Raw genomic sequence first — 18728 nt, 5'->3', positions numbered from 1 at the left:
TTTTTTTTTTTTTTTTTTTTTTCTGGCAATCTAGTGCTAGAGAGAGATCACAGATATTGGGTGAGTGATTTCCTCAAGTGGTATATGAAACATGATTCGATTCTAAATTGGTAGAGAAAAGCTTGTTAATGTAAGGATATTAAAATTGTGTTTAGTATGTATTCTTGCATAGAACATATTCTGAAACGAGAAAATCAGGTTTCATAATATGTTTTAAATTCAGAAATATTCCAATAATGCACACCAAACACAGCCTAAAAATTTACGGAAAAAATCTGTCCCATTCCACTGTCATGGATACGGATCAAGGCAGTAATTAAGAAATTTACATTAACCATCAGCTTGGTATTCCCCACTTGTTTAATGATGCATTAGCGGACCAAGCCTACTAACCATACCACTTCTCAACCAAGATGGAAAAAAATGTAACTCAACAGAGTGTTTGGTTGGCAAGAAATGAAAAGAAAAGAAAAAAAAAAAATTAAGAATTTTCCCTCCATGCCAGTAAATGTAGACCAACATCCCAAAATTTTCAAACAACCCGAAGTGGATTTCCCCTCATTTATGAATTTTGGGATGGAGAGAAGTCACAAAAGGCTTGTGAACATCGAGAGAATCAGCGTAACACTAGAGCGGAAACCATGGTACATAGGAGAAGGTTGTCAGAGTGAAATATTAGATGAGTACATTAATAACAGCAAGCCAAGCCGAATTTAACAACTTCAACGGCACGGACACTATTGTTTTTATGTAAAATTTTGGGTGTGCTGGCTCTATCTACCAATCTGTCAGGTAAATAACTGGACTCCTAACGGACACTATTGTACTTCCTTGATTTTCTCCAATAAATAGTGCTTTCCTGTTAAAAAAATAAAAATAAAATTACAGAGCCTGTTCATCTGCCGCAATATATGTAGGATTCTTTCTAGTTAGGGATGTAAATGGATAGTCGAAATTTGTATTCGTTTAGGGGTATTCATATCCAGTTAAAGGGTATCCCGATTAAATTCTGAATTATTCGAAAAATAATTAACCGATCTGATTAAATAATCAATTAATGATTTTGAGGGTTCTTGAAACTCAAATAGGATCTAAAGAATGAGGAAAAGAGTTAAAACAACTTAGAAAGATGGGTTAAGAGTAAATTATATTTAGTGAGGGAGGAAGGTCTAGATTACATAAGTCAGAGAGTAAATGAATAATTAAAAATCTGAATTTGATCCGTATCCGTATTCGTATTCGTTTAAGGGCATCCGTATCTGATAAAAAAATATCCACATCCAAACACATCCGATCCGAATTGTAAATCCATTCCAACCCTGAACACATACCTAACTCCCTACCCTCTTTGTTTTTTATGGCCCCCACCGTCCACCCCCATTATGCCTACCCTTCAGCCCCCTCATCTCCCTTCCCACTCGCTATCCCCATCATTGCCCCTGCTGTGCCTGCCCTCGAGCCCTCTCATCACCCTTTCTACTTCTTACCCCCATACTTACCACTACTCCTATTGCCCTTTGCCTTTCCGCCTCTAACCCACCCCAACAAATGTACTCGCCCCCAAACTCAGATGGGCTTCTTCACGGGCCAACTTCGACAACCCTAAAATCCCTCCTTATAATTTGGATTGCTTCATCCATGTGAGGCAATCAACCCTATCTCTTTTCCTCACTTGAAATTAACCCCCTATTTTTCTTATATGAAACTCGTCTCACACTTCTATTGGTGCCACCCGTTACCTTACCACATGCAGGCGATGTGCTCGTCCCTCTCTCTCAAGCTTATTATTGGGACCACCAGGATTTCCCATTTGTTTTCTTCTAATAATAATAAGAGAAAATTGCATTGCCACCCCCTGAACTTCGGTCGTTATTAACCGCCACCCCCTGGACTTTTCGAAACGTCAAAGCCACCCCTTAAAAATTCAAAAAATTTCAAATCGGTCCCTGCCGTTAGCCGACCGTGAGAAATGAATGAAAATCGGTTAGTTTTTTTATAATATACCCAAAATACCCCCACCTATTGTGAGAGGACAATATTGCCCTCTCTTTTATTTCTATCTCCTAAACCCATATCCCATATCCCATCTCCCATCTCTCATCTCACTCCTCTCACTCACTCGGCCGGACAAGAAGAAGAAGACGACGACACCTCCTGCAACTCGATTCTCTTCCCTCCGGCGTCCGATTCTATTCCCTACGGTGTGCGATTCTCCCCCCTTGGGCGTCCGAACCTCTATCCGAAGGTATGGGGATTAATGACATAATAAAGTGGGTTGGGAACCATCAGAATCATTGCAGATCTTGGAGAAACCAAACCCATAATAACAAACTAGATATATACAGCGTGGATGCAGATAGATATCTGAAGGGAGAATGCATGATGACATGCAAAGATAATCTCATGAGAAAAAGGTGATTTTATGAGAATATGGTGGAGAAAATCTTCAGCCATCGGAGCGCCGCCAGTAATGATGGTGAGAGACGTAATATGATAGGGTGAGGGAGCTGGACAATGTGATCATGAAGAACAGCCAATAACCTGAGAACTGAAAACGAAGCTAGAATGATTATGAAAAAAGGGATCTTGAAAAGGAAGCCTAGGGGAAGGGAAGGAGAGAACTGGGCAAATTTCTCCAAAAGAAAGAGAACTGGGCTATCTCCAGAGTTGATCTGCTGGCCAAGAAGGTCACCGATCAATGGAGGATCGATTTGCCGGAGTCCGAGAGTTACTCGCTGTTCTCTGTTCAACCGATTTGATTTGCCGGACAAACGCTTTCTCCAACACAAGAAAAACGGTTTTCGAAATTACTTTACCAAGTGTTCTTCAACCACGGTTCTCCCTCTCTAGAAACCATAATATTTCATTCTATTAAGAAGGACGACCATTTAGCCGTTTAAATCCGAAATGCCGGGGAGAACATAGATGAAATTGGCAGTCTTGGACCAGTTTTGATCGGAAAATGGGCAAGAACGGAAACTTTCTGCAACTAATTAGGATTCTACAACAGGGTTTCATGGTGCAGATCCCGATGGAACCACTAGCATTCATACCTCGATAGGAATTGGAATCAAGGGGGAAAAGATATAAACTACTCTTAATCGGAGACTTCTGAGATGATTAATTTCAATGTAAATAAGTGTGTTTACGACTCTATTTATCTTGAAAAAAAATTGAAAAACAGAGATTCAAGCAATAAGGGAAACAAAAACAAGAATCGAACAGAGAATGATCGATTGAAATTGGAAGATAAAACAAAGATGAGAAAGAAAAAGACTTGATTTTTCCTCTACTTGCAGAAAGATGGAGAACCAAGAGGAACGGTGTTTGAAGCTCCCATATATATCGGTGGGAGAAATGGAGATTTTGGAGACAGGGACATGCATTAGCTAAAGGGGGTTTCGTCTGGGCGTCATGGTTTGATCATGCTCCAAACCCATACCTTGGGATAGAGGTTTCGATGTCGGAGGGAATAGAATCACACGCCGGAGTGAGATGAGAGATGAGAGATGGGAGATGGGATATGGGATATGGGTTTAGGAGATGGAAATAAAAGAGAGGGCAATATTGTCCTCTCACAATAGGTGGGGGTATTTTGGGTATATTATAAAAAAACTAACCGATTTTCATTCATTTCTCACGGTCGGCTAACGGCAGGGACCGATTTAAAATTTTTTGAATTTTTAGGGGGTGGCTTTGACGTTTCGAAAAGTTCAGGGGGTGGCGTTGAATAACGATCGAAGTTCAGGGGGTGGCAATGCAATTTTCTCTAATAATAATCACCCATTAAGGACATGTCATCAAAGAAACAATGAAAGTGGGAGAAAAAGAAATCCATATTGAGTAAACCAACACCCTTTATTTATTACTCAAGGTTCTCGTATTTCCATAAAGAATAACTCAAACCAGAACAGAGCTTCATTTCAAGGCCTTTCCTGCTCCACCTCACGTGGAACTGTGGAAGTGGAACCTCTCTCTCTAACCATTCCGGTAGTCCATCTCGCAGATCACAGTTCACCCAAAGCCAAAAACCGCATTCAGAACCCTAACGAGAAGAACACAAGGAAAGAGCAAAGAGGGAGAGAGAGAATGTCAACAACAAGAAGACCAAAATGGAAACCACCTCCACCTCCAAGCCCTAAAATTCTCCACTTACCCAGGAGAACTCGCCGGAAAGCGACCAAAAAGGTAGCCATCGGCAAGTTTATTCCTGTCAGGGAACCAGATTCTCTCTCTAACCATAGAGAGAAGCTAGAGACTTTATTTGATCAAGAGAGTTCTTTCTCTCACACTGTTCCAATGAACAGTGGGGACTCTGAGAGGAGAGGGAGAGTTAAGGACTTTGATTATGGATATGGAGAGAAAGGACGGGATTTGGAAGATGAGAAGTGGCGGTTTCAAGCGGAGATTCTTCGTGCTGAGTGTCAATTTCTGAGGATGGAGAGGGAGATTGCTTTGAAGAAGTTGGAGAAGAGCCGAGTTCAGATGGAGAGGACTCTTCGTTCTGCAGTAGAAACATTGATTTCTGTCTGTGCTTTTCTGTTGTTCTTTCCTTTATTTGATCGTTTTCGTTTCAAATGTTAGTTATGTTTTTTTTGTTAACAGGTGAGGAAGAGGATCTACGAAGGAAAAAACTTCGGCGTTGTCTTAGAAGAGGAAATTGAAGATCTTGAAGAGAAACTGGAAGAGTTGCAGAGGAGGAGTCCAGGAAGATTTAGAGATTTCGATGTTCAAAAGTGTAGTAATTTTGATAAGCAGGCAACGATTCTACAAAGACGATTAGAGAAGATCGGAGGAAGAGGAATTTCTGAAGATGAGAGCGTGAAGGAGATTCGAGAAATAGCCGAGGCAAGCTTGGCGATCGATACGAACTGTAGATCCGTTGACAGCTTCGTTTCGAATCGTAAAACTCGATTCACAGATGTAAGAAGCTTCTTCTTTTGATCCATTCGGATACACACTTTTTTTTTTTTTTCTCCATTTTGAATCCTCAGGTTTGAACTTCGATTCTGTAAAAAATTCACCATTCTTGGTTGGTCTACTTCCCATCTCTGATTCGCTTCCCTTTAAATTCATAATTTTAAACTTGGTTTACAGAAATTCAACTTTGTTCGTCTTGGATGATTCTAGTCTCAGCTTCTGATTCTGTTTCAAAGATTTGTTCTTATTCGTGCTGTCTCTGATCCAATTTCTATAAATGATCAAGCTTGGTTTAAATTAATGAGTTAATAACTTTAAAAATTGAGAGAACTTAAATGTCTAGTATTATGAAATGGATGTTTTGCAGGTGGAGAATCTTGGAAGGAAAATGGAAGGGTTGTCGAAGAAGATGTTGGAGAAGATGGAAGAGGAATACAAATCCATGGTCTCCATTACGACTACTTCTACTTCCAGCTCTTTCTCTTCTTCCGGGAGAATCGAATTCCCTGATACGGATCCTTCTTCTATAATTCGACCACACCATCCTCAGGTTCTTCTCTCTCTCCCTCTCGCCCCTCCCTTCCTCTGTTTTTTCAAACATCTAACCTAACGCACAAACGTTCAAATCTGATCGGATACTTTGAAAACACGTGGTGGACATGTAGTAAGGGAGAATAGGACCTACAATCTGTATGGTCCTTGACCCGTGTAATGTGAACGGCTGAGACTCGAATACCTCTATGGGGCGGGTCCCACCTGAAGAAATTTCAGCCCTTACGTGAAGCATCACTTTTATTTGGGCCTCGCAGACTTGGACCACACGTCAATTCCACGCTTGCAGTGGTTGGGCTGATTGGGTCCGACCATTTAAATCGATTCGGCTTGACACGTTTAGTCCGTTGTGGAGAAACTATAGAAATTGGATTCGGGATCAAGCTTTGAGAAAAACACAATCGGAATCGGGTCAGTCGGTGCCAATCCACTGGAATTGCCAGAGGGTTGCAGATTGCTGGAGCCCTATCTTCTTCCTTTCACCCAAAGCCAACGATCTGAGGAACACTGGGTAGAAGATGTCTTAAAGGTAAAATAGACATTGTACTTATGGGTGTAATTTGAATGTTTTAGGTGAGAGTATAATTGTCTTTCACCATATAAACTAACAATTATATCATCACTTAACAGGAAAGACTAACATCATGGGTGTTTTTATCATTTTTCAAAGCTAGAGGGAGGTGTTCGTGTTATTTTAAAAAAATACTGGGGAGGGCATTGATTGGGGAGGGCATTGATTTGAGGGCAAAGTTGGGGGGGGAGGCAGTGTAATTTTTTCTTTTGTTAATTATTGAATATAATAAAGTATAATAGTTTATTTTTATAAAATATTGACTATTTAATAAATTTTTTTTTTTTAAATTTAAAATAATTAAAGACCATTCTTTTTTTTTTGGTAAATAATTAAAGATCATTCGTTACTTTGTATAAGGTCTAATTAAACGAAACCCGGTTAAAATTCGAAACTCGATCGAACTCGACACGAGACTGACCCAATACGACTTACACCCCTATATAGCGCGATATCCGATTTCTCCAGCTGAGGGTATTTTCAAGGGGAGTTGAGGAGGTTCAGTGTAAGAAAATGTTTTTTCCTTTGCCAAGCTCGTCCCCTGTTTCGCGTATTGGCTTGTCGATTGTCTTACTCTCCTCCATTCGTATGACCTTTTAAGCCAACGAGTGGGAGCTACTGGGGTGTGTGGTTTAACGTTATACAGCTCTAATGTTGAGAGTAAATTTTGAAACTTGTGTGTGCAGCAGCGGAGGACGGAGACAGTTTGCTCGGGGCGATGCAAGTCGACAGTGCGGAAGATAGTGGAGCAGGTAAGGGCAGAGACAGAGCAGTGGACCCAGATGCAAGAGATGTTGGGTCAGGTGAGGGAGGAGATGGAGGAGTTGCGGGCGTCTAGGGATTTCTTGGAAGATCGAGCCATCCACTGCGGGGACCGTATCCGATCCCTCCACTCCACTGTAAGTGTCACTTTTACATTACCTCTGCTTGCACCAATCACCATGCTGGGGTTACTAATGGTAATGGGTATTCTCAGGTTGGGGTTCTATCTAGTCCCGTTCATTCTTTCAGCCTTATTTGTTACTCAGTTTAAGTAACACCAATCCCAGGGCTTTTAATCTCTTCCCTCCAGTGTTATTTAATGATGCCACACCTTTCGAAAGATATTTTTTTATCCTATCTGTATTGGTGCTTGATTAGCCAATATTGTTAGTCCCAGATTGATTCTGAGTGGAAAAAATCGTTTTCGTCGGTACCTTTTAAGTACCCTCTTTGAGAAGAAAATTTACATGGTATCACAGCGTAATTTCTAATTCCATCCATGGGTGGGTCGTTTGTCTTTGTGACATTGAAATAGGTTCAAGCATTCAGCCATATTACCAACATAGAATTATGGATGTAAATGGATCAGATGTGGATTGAATTCAGATCAGGTGTGATTGGATTCGGATATTTCTTGACTGGATAAGGTTACCCTTAAATGGATATGGATGCAAATCGAACCCGGATTTTCAACAATCCATTTACTCTCTGACTTGTATAATTCGGAACTTCTTCCACCAATGAATACAAATTACTCTTAATTCATCTTTCTTAGTTGTCTGAGTCCTAATTCTATAGAACCTATCTAAACTTCAAAACCCTCAAAATTATTAATCAATTATTTAATTAGATAATTATTTTTTGGATAATTTGGATTTTAGTCTGAGTACCCTTTGACTGGATACACATATCCTAAATGAATATGGATGTGAATTCAAATCTAGATTTCAGCTATCCATTTACATCCAGACCTAGAATGAATGAACTGAGCTAAAAAACCTGACTAGTTTTTACAATTGTTGCTATCATTAGGAGCAAAAATGGAGGCAGAAAGCTGTGTCCTCGGAGAACATGGTAACAAAGCTACAAAAACAGATATCCGATCTCTATGTCGAGCTTGAAAGATTGAGAAGCGAATCAGAGAAGAAACCAACCAGAGATACCCAGAAAGAGAAGGAGAAGCGGGTGTTGATTTGTCGACTGAAGGAGAATCATCACATCGGCAGCAGCTGCAATATCGGTAAACAGAACAAAGCGTACAGCTGCAGTAGTGGGCTTGTCACAGCCCGAAATCGTTCTCCTCTGCAAGTTATTGGGAATTCATCACCATTGAATAAGCAGAGTAGTCTTCCCTAGTCCTGCCGTAAGATCACTTGAAGTTTGAAGTTAAAATCCATGAAGACCACTATCTTAATGACTCTGTTTCGCACCCCTAAACATATGAAGAATCCCAACCAACTCAGGTCCGATTCTTGCCATCCTTGTGCACAGTAGTCTTTAATCATGTTAAATCTCAAAATTGTTACCAAAAGAAGCCCTCATCAGAACTCAAATCAAGAGAATGGATCCGTTGCTCCTGTGATCACCTAGTTATACGAGTGAACATCCAACCCCTGTCTTATTTCCTGCCATTATATGGGTGAAGAGGGGTATATTTGAAAGCAAGAGGGACATGTGTTGGATGCTCACCCGACTAGGTGATTGTAAGAGCAGCGGAGATTTATTTGATTAATCATCATCATCATCATCATCATCAAGGCCATTTGTAAATTCTCTCTTACGACTATACTGTTGGATAACTAACACGGATGCCATGTTTGAGGAATCAGAAGCTGTGAGGAAGCCACCGACGGAGCCAAGCTCAGGAAAATCATCTATATCATTCATTCCAGTCGTCAGTGCCTTATTTACCCGACCTCCTCTCCCCACAATGAAGAGTGTGTACATCCCTTCTAGTGTGCTTAAAACATTGAGAGTATCAATCGAATTTGCCACATACTTCTCTGTGTATCCAACCTTGCCATCAGCCACACAACTTTCGTAGAATTCTGCTATGCATTCGTCGTCCAGCGTCATCTCTTCTTCCAACTCCGGAGTGTGGAACAGAGTAGTAGACCTTATGTTACTGCTGCTAGTACCACCTGAGGTAACCACCGAATTTGTGTCTTGTAGGAGTCTGATAACAGTAAGGTTAATTCCAGGGTGATGTGCAATGCGTTTTGAATAGGCTAATGCTTCGCGATCGTCTTTGCCGCCGATGAAAATGACCGCCACGTTTGGGGGCGTATAAGAAGATGTGACCTTGTCGATCAATCCAAAGCCACGGTCGACGAATATCCCCACTGAGCATAGAGCATGGCGAAGCACCTTTGGGCAAATCACCATAGGAAGTTAGGAACAGAAAAGAATAAATCAACCATGGAATTTGGTATGATCCTATATCAATTATATTGTGGCTGATGAGATTTGATGCGGGTTGAAATGGTCTTGGAATTGCTCACCTTGTAAGTCTGATTATGGGGATGAATTATCCCAATGTTCGTATGAGGGGTATCAAAATAGTTGTAACATTGTACCAACCCCCGGCTGGAAGAGGAGAGTTGATGCCAGTCAATCCCATGAAACGTAAACCAACTTATACGGTGAGGGAATTCAAGACCATATCAACCCACACCTAATCTCTTTTGTAACTAATGTGTGATCAACCCTGATATAGGTTCTTAACAAATTATATTTATAAAGGCAATGACAGTCAAAAGTGGATTTTAGAGGGCCTCTCACTTTGTGTTGAGAATGTCTAAATTTTGAGGGGAGAAGCATAGAGTATTCCACTAATGGTTCATGAGAATGGATCTTTTGCATATTCATTCACCTTATATTTACATGTGAGGATCCAACATTTGTCATTTTTTACCTCCATGTATACATCCCTCTTCACCTTTTTAATAATGGCGGAAAGTGAGATAGGTATAGGATCCTCCCATGTACATCCAGGTGAACGTACGGCAGAGGATTCAATGTTGTGGTTTAGCTGCTCTTTTGATGTTATCTTATATTTATCATTGTATTTTAGAGCCTTTTACTTTGGAGTGTGGATCAGGTTCTCCTACGATCTTGATCCACAAACGTAGAAACCACACAAGGAAATCCCTGTGGTGGATTCCATGTGTGTGGATCAGCCCGTACGAGAACTTGATCTGCTCTCTTTTTCTTTTCATTGTATTATTAAGGAGATCAATTATGTTATTATTGACTCCTTAGCAAAGAAGGCTCTATTAAAAATTTATACGATAATATGAGATTTTGATTTCACAAAGTTCTGAAAACTTGGAAAGATTACCTGACGGTTTACTCTCCTGAAACCAGTGTGACCATCGTCCATCTTCCCATTCTCATTCTGGTTCTTGTCAAAGGGCAAGATAATGATAGAAGCTTGCAAATTCTCAGCCAACTTACAGATCTGTTCATGCATATTACCAAATGTAGTAACAACAAGCGACCGATGCAGAGTCATCCCTTCACCACTCCGAGTTATATGTGTACTAATAGCATTTGTGACCTGTTCTCTCATGTTCACAATCATCTCATCAACAACAGCTACACCATCTAACCGTTCTCCGGCACCGAGTGTCGCAACAATCCGGTCGGTGACCTCAATCATATCGGTAGCGTAAACGGTGACTCCCGATAACCCCCGAGAGACCTCTAGGATATTGATGGAAGAGGGTACATTTTGAGTTCCATTGAGGCATAGCAACATGCGTAGCTCATTTGATGGGTCAAGCCACTGAAGCCCATTCCGGTGTTGGTCTCGGATATTACCCCATTTAACTAGGAATGATACGACTAGGGGGACGTAGAGAATGGAGAAGATGGGGACGAGTACCATCACCATGAATTCTTCACTGCTCAAGAACTGTGCCTGCAAGTAGCATTATGGTAATAAGAATCAATTTATTGTTTTGAATGTCCTCACCTAGGGTTGTTGGTAGGGTGTCAATTGGTCGAACCGAGCTGGTTTCAGTTAGGCCTAATCGGGTTCAGCCAATTTCTAGGGCTGCACCGTGAACGCCTGTTTAGCTAAACGGGCTTAGCTAGCGTGGGCATGAATTTAGGCACTACTAGCTAAACGGGCTTAGCTAGCGCAGGTGGAAATGCTACTGTTACCTAAATCCATGCCCGCGCTAGCTAAGCATGTCATAGTTTCTTGATGGTTTTTATGAACTATAATGTCACTGTTATGGTGGATGTTGGTTAGATTGGCTTTTGGCACGTGATATTGAAATAAGCTCCTAAACCCTAGCCTTCAAATTTCATCATTTTTTTCCTCTCAAGGGTTATTAATGGTTAAAAAATATAAGTAGTTCAATAGATGGTAGTCCATACAATTGAGATGTGATTATTAAATTTGAAACATAGTCCATAAAAAGATACCCATCTAGTGTTCATTCAAAATTGATCAAATCAGCCTTCCTAGAGACTAAAATGGCTGCAAAACAAGGATATTTTTCTCATTTATGGCACAAGGAAAAAGCTCTTTTTCCTTTTTATTTTCATTGAGGGGCATTGGATGCTTAGGCTTCACTTGTTTTCACTTAAAATTTTCCTTTTACTTGGTTTTTACCTAGAATCAAATGGATCAATAGAAGAATATGAAGGATAGAAAATGCTTACGTTCACAGAAGTTACTACGATGTAAATGTAGAAATGGCCCTTGGTACCCAGAAGCAATCCAAGACCAACAGAAGCCACCCAATTCAAGCCAGACTGCCTACTGCAGACCAAGGTCCCGATCACTCTTCCACACGCCCCGATCGTCAATACCAGAAAAAGGTCTATCCATGTCTGTCTGTGTGCATACTCTTTGAAGTTAAAATGCATCCCTACCCAACAGAAGTAGATGGGGAAGACAAGGGCATTCAAGAAGTAATTGATCTTATTGATCATCATCTTTGGAACTCTTCCATCTCTTGGTATGGCCAAGCCAGTAACAAATGCACAAGCTGATGGGCTTACAAATTGTAATGGGCCCCATGCACAAACAAGGCCCACAAGGGTTATTACCACAACCAAGTGTTTACTGTTAATGGGCTTCCCATCTGGATTCCTATCATTGATCCAGTCCAAAACTGGGTTCAGCAACTTTATAACCATCAACAAATGCACCCCTAATGCCACAAAACTTTCAAGCACTTGTATAGAAGAAGGTGAATCAGAAGCCAATCCCATGGAGATAAGCAATGTGGTAACCATATCGGAGTGCATCCCTGCATTGATAGCAACACGGCCGATATCCAATTTTCCGATCTTAAGGTCGGTGACGAGTCGGGTTAAGATGGGGGACGCCGTGTTGGAGAGGATGATGGATAGGGAGTAGACATATTTGAATTTCTTGGGTACTGGCACTTCGGAGAATGGGATGAAGATGAAGATTGAAGTCACAATTAATGTCGATAGAATGCCGGCGTAGGTGAGCCAAGCTTCCGGCGTTGGTCGATGGAAGAGTATGTAGATGTTCATCTCTAGGCCTAATACGAAGAGGTAGAAGATCATGCCTATCTCTGTAAAAGTCTCCATTGTATAAATCACAGAAGGTGGAATCTGTGGGACTAATGGCAATAAATGTCCAAATACTGCTCCAACCTGTTAAAGAATTTTCAAAATTTTCAATTTTTTCCAAACAATAAAAATAAAAATAAGCCTACCTACTAGTGCATGAGGCTCTTGGCACTGCGAAGAGCCTATGAAGAGTCTGTAGAGGATCATATTGTACACAACCCTTTTCCGGGAATTTGGATCCTCTCCAGCCATGCAACTGTGGGGACCAGCTTCATCCCCAACACCCTTGAGCATCGGAGGATTCTTTTCCATAGATCCCAGGGAATAGGGAACCATCCCACGTACTAGGGTGATCTAAGGATGTGTGCCCCGGCTCCTCTCAACCATGGGATGGCTCCCTATTCCTTGGGCTCTATGGAGAGGAGCTGGATCCCAAAGCACCAGGAATCAATAAAGGTTTTATCACATCTTTTGGGAATTAGGATCTTGTCCAGCCAGTGATGGTACCCTCTAACCCCATCTCACATCATGGGGTGTGGGGGACCAAGGTGGTCCCCACAGCGGCTGGAGAGGATCGGGTTTCAGAAAATAAGCATGGCATTTAACAAAATAAAAAAAATGCTTGCATGTATGTGTTTATCTAAATGCAAGGATAATTTTCCTTTCTAATTTTCCTTTGTGATACAGGGTCTATTCTGTTTGTTGTTTGAGGGATACTCTCTCTCTTCCTTAGCCCTATTTAACCCTGGGGAGAATGGTCGCCTTATCTTGTTTTTTTTTTTTTTTTTTTTCCTAATTATAACTTTTTCTTATCCATCAGGAAAAAAAAAATAGAGAGAGAATGCAAATGTTCATCGGAGTCATGGAGGGAGAGAAGAGAGAAGAGAGAGAGAGAGGAGAGGGGGGGGGGGCTTACAATGAGTTCAGAGATGATGCGAGGTTGGGATAATGGCCTAAGGAGGGAGTAGGAGAGATTGCAGGTGACTAAGAGGACGATTACAGCCAAGACATAACGAAGCACATTTCTTAGACTAAATGGCAACTGAACCTCGCATCCTGCCTTTGCCATCTTTCAATTCTATTTTCTGTGCTTTCTGTGTATCCTTTTTCACCTTTATACCTTTCTTCGTTCTTTCATGCTTTTTGTTTTTCTCTTCTTTCATTCAATCTAGAGAGAGAGAGAGAGAGAGAGAGAGAGATTGATTCTGTTTTGAGATGGAACAGAATCTTGCGATGGAACTTTCTACCTTTCTTCGTTCTTTCATTTGATCTTGCGATGGAACTTGGTTGGCGCTTTTCTAATAATGGACGTTGTTTATGACGAGATAGGATCTGTTGTTCGTATGATCACCTGGTCGTACGAGTCAACATCCAACACCTGTCATTCCTTCTGCATTACAAAGATAAAAATGGATATATTTGAAAACAAAAAGAATAGATGTTAGATACTAACTCGTATGACCAAGAGATCGTACAAGCACTTGATCCATTTTCGTTTATGACAATGTATGTTTTTAATGAGAAAATAGCTGGACTCATAAGTCGTTGACCCATGGCCATGGATTTAGGAGTGGAATGGATCGGTCATTTTGCACTTACTTTTTTCAGGTTTCTCTGTTTTTTTTTTTGGTTTTACCCGACATAGTTTTAGGTATCGATATTGATAGCGGCTGAGATCGATCCTGATCCGAATCGATTATCAATATCATTTTAGGGGTAAAATAGTAAAAAATTACTTTTTCTGAAAGAAAAATTGACCAATCCTCTCCATGCCAATCCAGATCAGATTGATATCGACAGAGACCGATACGATACCGATACTGAGAACTAAATCTAGGGCTGTCAATTGGTCGGGATGGGCTGGTTTCGGTCGAGCTTAATCGAGCTTGACAAATTTCAAGCCCTGCTCCATGAACACCCGTTTAGCTAAACGGGCTTAACTTTGATGGGCATGATACGGTTTATAATCAGGCCGGTCGGTCTTGGACTATAATTGGGTTGCCATAAACAGGCCTTAAAGGGACCTTAACGAGCTACGGACCTATTTAATAATAATTAGGTCCTAAACCGGTCTTTAAACAGACCTTCCCAAAAATTGTGGATTCTGAAACCCGTAGATTCAATGGATTTAAGCATTATAAACTTTGAAATAGATTTACAAAACAGAGTAGTACTCACGAAAATAGAGTATTGAAAGTCTGGAACCTATATGAAGATTTGTGAACTATATAGAAATCATAGAAATGTATTTCCTTTTCTTTTTTTTTTTTTTAAATAGAAATGAATTTCCTGCTTTGAACCAAATAGTCAAAACTAAGAATATGGTCATTCATCAATAGAAACTACAATATTATCATATTTATTTTGCCTTTCTGATTTTCTGTGTCAAATGCTTAATGAAGACGTTGGGTTTGAAAGAAAGAAGAATAAAAAGAGATGTTGGGAGTTGGCTTAGAAAGAAAGAACAATAAAAAAAGATGTTGGCTCTGTACATCCTTCATTCTTTCTAGAACAAAGAAACAACTTTGAATCTAAATCTGTTAGAACATAGCTCATGTGATACACACTCTCAAGAACCAAAGGCTTAATTTTCAGATCTGATATTAGCAACCTTAGTTGAGACAAAAACCAGCAAAAGAGAGTCACCGATCTCTCTCTCAGAAAATCATATAGACCCAATAGAAAGGGATTCTCTCCATTAATCCTTGTAATCGAAATGCTTCCCCAAAGGATCTCTCTCACAGACCCAAGCAATCACAGGTGGTTGGCGAAGTGGAGGAGGCGAATGAGTAGCCGCAACGAAAGGAAGAGGGTTAGGGACTTAGGGTTTTGGGATTTTCCTTCCTCGGTTTTTATTTATAGGTAGTGGCAAGGATTAAAGTATCGGTATCGGTCGTCGTATCGGTCGGCCAAAATTAAGATACGTATCGGAGGGTATCGTATCGTATCGGAGATACACTAAGATACGCTAAAGATACACACATAAATGGATAGGAAACATTTTTTTAAACACTTTTGCATAAAGAATTTGTTAAAAAAAGCTATTGATAACATGTATTATGCATAAACACTAAATTGAGGGTATCGTACTAAGAATTAAAAGTCTGTAGTTGTCCCATAAATGTAAAATCCTTGTTCCCAACGTTGATTTTCACTTTAGTTAAAGAGAAATATGGCTGATAGCAACTTTGGAACAAAAACCCTTCAAAAAATCGTTTTTTTCTGAAAAATTACCCATATTGGCCATTATATGACTATAGCGCCGATACGTATCGATACTCACCGATACGTACCGATATATATATATCGATACTCATCGATACGTGTTGATATATACCGATACGTACCGATCGATACATACCGATATTCACCAATACGTACTAATACATACCGAAACGTACATTTTACCTCAATTTTATATTTTTCATAGAGTCGTATCGAGGCATGTCGTATCGTATCGATGTGTATTAGTGGTGTATTGATGCATATCGGTATGTATTGTAGGATATATATCGATACGAAATGATTTAAAAAATTCAATAGTATCGTATCGGTGTGTATCGTATCGACCGACTAAATTTAAGATACGTATCGGAGGGTATCGTATCGGTATCGGAGATACTTAAAACCATGGGTAGTGGGGTTAAAATGGATATTTCAAGTATAATTAAGTGAGTCGGGCTAGGTCGGGCTTCAAGGGGTTGGTCTAGGTCGGGCTCATAAACAAGCCAATCCGGTCAGGCGCCCGTTGGGCTTACCCCTTGCACCATGTACTGCTTATCCCTTGCACTGTGTACTACCTATATATAAACATGTTGGGCTCTAGGGGTGTCAATTTGTGGCCCGAACCGGCTAAACCGACCGAGACCGACCGTTTATAGACCGGCCCGGCCCGGACCGTTTATTAAACGTGTCGGGCTTGAGCCCGGCCCGTTTATAAATGGTCGGTCTCGGTTTTGCTACTTGAACCGTCGGGTGCCCGACCGAGACCGACCGAATAACGCCCGACCGAGACCGGCCTATTGTGCACCGACTTGGCCCGACCCTTTAATGATTGTAGAATACCTATTTTACCCCCCAAATTAAAGAATAAAAACTAAAAAGTAAAGACATGTTCACATTTAAAATAATGGTTATATTTTGTATCATTTATTGATTTATTGTCATTTTTTTGGGCTTGCATAAGTGGGCCGGAATATAATAGCACATTTTAAAGAGGGCCCGTTTAAAAACCGGTTAAAGCCCGTTTAACATTAAACATGTCCGTAGCCCGGTTAAGACCCGACTAAAGCCCGATTAAGGTGGCCCGATTATAGCCCGAGACCGACCGACCGAATATAAAGTGTACCATGCCCTCAATAACTAAGCCCGATTAGTTAAATGAGCGGACACGGTGTAGCCTTTGAAAGTCTTCAAGCCCGATTAAGCCCGACCGAAACCGAACCGGCCCGACCGGTTGACACCCCTATTGGGCTCGGTTCTGTCCAAATCGGGTCATAAACATGTTGGGCTCGGTCAAGCCTGTCGAGCCGGGCTTGAAATCACCCATGACTAAATCCGTTAATGACCCTGAAATGATTCGGATCGGTTAGGTATTGGTATCGATCTCAGATCGATACGATATGGCCAATCCAATATCGGTACTTAGAACCATGCTTGTGCCTAAGGGTATCAACGGGTAAGTTCGCCCTAGTTTTGGTCTGGGTTGAATCAATTTTGGTGTGGGAATGTTGAAACCGAAATTGAACGAATAAAGAAATTTCAGTTTGGTTTTGGTTTCTTGTATCAGTTTGTAATCGAGTTGGTTTTGGTTTTTTGTCAAATTTGAGTTTGATTTTCCATACAAAACTATGCAAAATTTGGTTTTTTTTAATGAGTTTTGGACTATTTTCAGCTTCTTATCAGTTTGGTTTATAATCCACTCGATTTTGGTCCTACCTAGGGATGTCAATTCCAAGCCTGCACCGGTAGGCCGGACCAAGCCTGACACATTTATGGCCCGACCTAGATCGGCCCGATTAATAAACGTGCCAGGCTTAAGCCCGACACCTTTATAAATAGGTAGTACATGGTGTAGCCACCTAGACCGGCCCGGTACATTTACAAGCTCGATTTGAACCGACTCCTTTAAGCCGACTTAGCCCGACCCCTTAATACTACTTGTATTTTTAAAATTTTTTTTAATACTATTTGTATTTTGTTCTAAGGATATGTGATATATACAATTGAGATGGTAGTAATTGCTATATGAACAGTCATCTTTTTTATGCATAATTTGAACTTACTAAACTTGGGTTATGTAAGCATAGTTTAATTGATTTTAGTTTCGTGGGTTAAAGATTGAGTACTTTAGTAATTTAGTTTTTTTGCACATTTTTGGATTTATTCATTTTAACTATTGGATATTTTTCTTTGCTATGCCCATCTTTGCCTCATTTTTTTGGTATTCCTCTTCAAGCACATTTAATGGAACAATTTTAAAGAGAACCCGTTTAAAGCCTGTTTAAAGTTAAATTGGTATATAGCCTAGTTAAAGCTCGGTTAAGGCCCGTTTATGGTAGCCCAATTAAAGTTGAGACCGATCGGCTTGATTATTAATCGTATCATGTCCCCCAAAACTAGGCCCGTTTACTTAAACGGGCGTTCATGGTGTAAGACTTCCAAGTGGTCAGACTTAATCAGATCGGCCCGGCCCAAACCGGCTCGGCCCGACCGGTTGACACCCCTACCCTTACCAATACAGTTGTACCCCTCCCCCCCCCCCTCTCTCTCTCTCACACATGGTTTAGATTTAGGTGTGTTAAACCTAACCCAAACCGATAAAATCGCCTGAACCGAACCAAAGTCTTATGCGCTGCCGAATGTAATTAGACACACATTTCATTAAGTAGAACCTGAACCGCAGGTCTGAGATAGAAAAAGTATCTGTAGCATGGCCGTGTGACCGTGTTGTTGATAATACATGCAATATGGCTCAAGTTTGTACCATTTGGGAAATGGGTTCGGAATTGTCCTTGGTTCGACCCTAATCAAGAGCCCCTAAATCCGTGAATTGTCTCCTCTGGTACTTTGCTTAATCATAAAAAGGGCTCCAGTAGTCGGGGCCACGTTATTGAATTCAGTGTTCTTACTCTGATATTTTTTCTTTCCGACACTAAACTGGCTTCTGGTAGGTTGCCTATGGTTATTGTAAGGCAAGTTTTGTGGCTTCAAGGCATCTTCTATTTGTTGACCTGCCACTACTGGGCATTTGAATCAAGTAGCGATTCAAAGGATTCTCAAAAAATGTTAAAGCTATCCGATTACAATTTCAATTCACTTCGTTTTTTTAATTCAAAAAAGAAATTTTTTCTTTTTCCTATTT

The 18728-nt window shown here is 40.6% G+C and overlaps 2 protein-coding genes across 6 annotated transcripts; one reads left to right on the top strand and one right to left on the bottom strand.

The window, feature by feature from the left end:
• The first annotated feature begins 3881 nt into the window (after positions 1-3881).
• Positions 3882-9711, top strand: LOC122088488 (myosin-9-like). Of its 5 annotated transcripts, XR_006143079.1 has the most exons (7): positions 3883-4527; positions 4606-4923; positions 5288-5470; positions 6730-6942; positions 7838-8268; positions 8635-8951; positions 9033-9711. XR_006143079.1 is itself a non-coding variant. In XM_042657768.1 (5 exons), exons 1-5 carry the CDS (start codon positions 4090-4092, stop codon positions 8159-8161), a joined length of 1476 nt encoding a protein of 491 aa, XP_042513702.1. In that variant the 5' UTR covers positions 3883-4089; the 3' UTR covers positions 8162-8537. The 5 variants fall into 5 exon arrangements, 1 of the variants encoding a protein (XP_042513702.1); XR_006143081.1 differs by having other exon boundaries at positions 3882-4509; positions 8635-9711; XR_006143080.1 differs by having other exon boundaries at positions 3882-4527; positions 6733-6942; positions 8635-9711.
• Positions 8487-12676, bottom strand: LOC122089701 (cation/H(+) antiporter 28). Its single transcript, XM_042659400.1, has 4 exons — positions 12515-12676; positions 11480-12448; positions 10146-10727; positions 8487-9172 (listed from the first exon to the last, which is right to left on the bottom strand). The coding sequence occupies exons 1-4, from the start codon at positions 12674-12676 to the stop codon at positions 8534-8536; spliced, it is 2352 nt and encodes a 783-aa protein (XP_042515334.1). The 3' UTR covers positions 8487-8533.
• Positions 12677-18728: the final 6052 nt, after the last annotated feature.

The sequence above is a fragment of the Macadamia integrifolia genome, chromosome 9 (genome assembly GCF_013358625.1).
Source record: "Macadamia integrifolia cultivar HAES 741 chromosome 9, SCU_Mint_v3, whole genome shotgun sequence".
NCBI lineage: Eukaryota > Viridiplantae > Streptophyta > Magnoliopsida > Proteales > Proteaceae > Macadamia > Macadamia integrifolia.
This window is presented reverse-complemented; position numbering and strand designations above follow the sequence as displayed.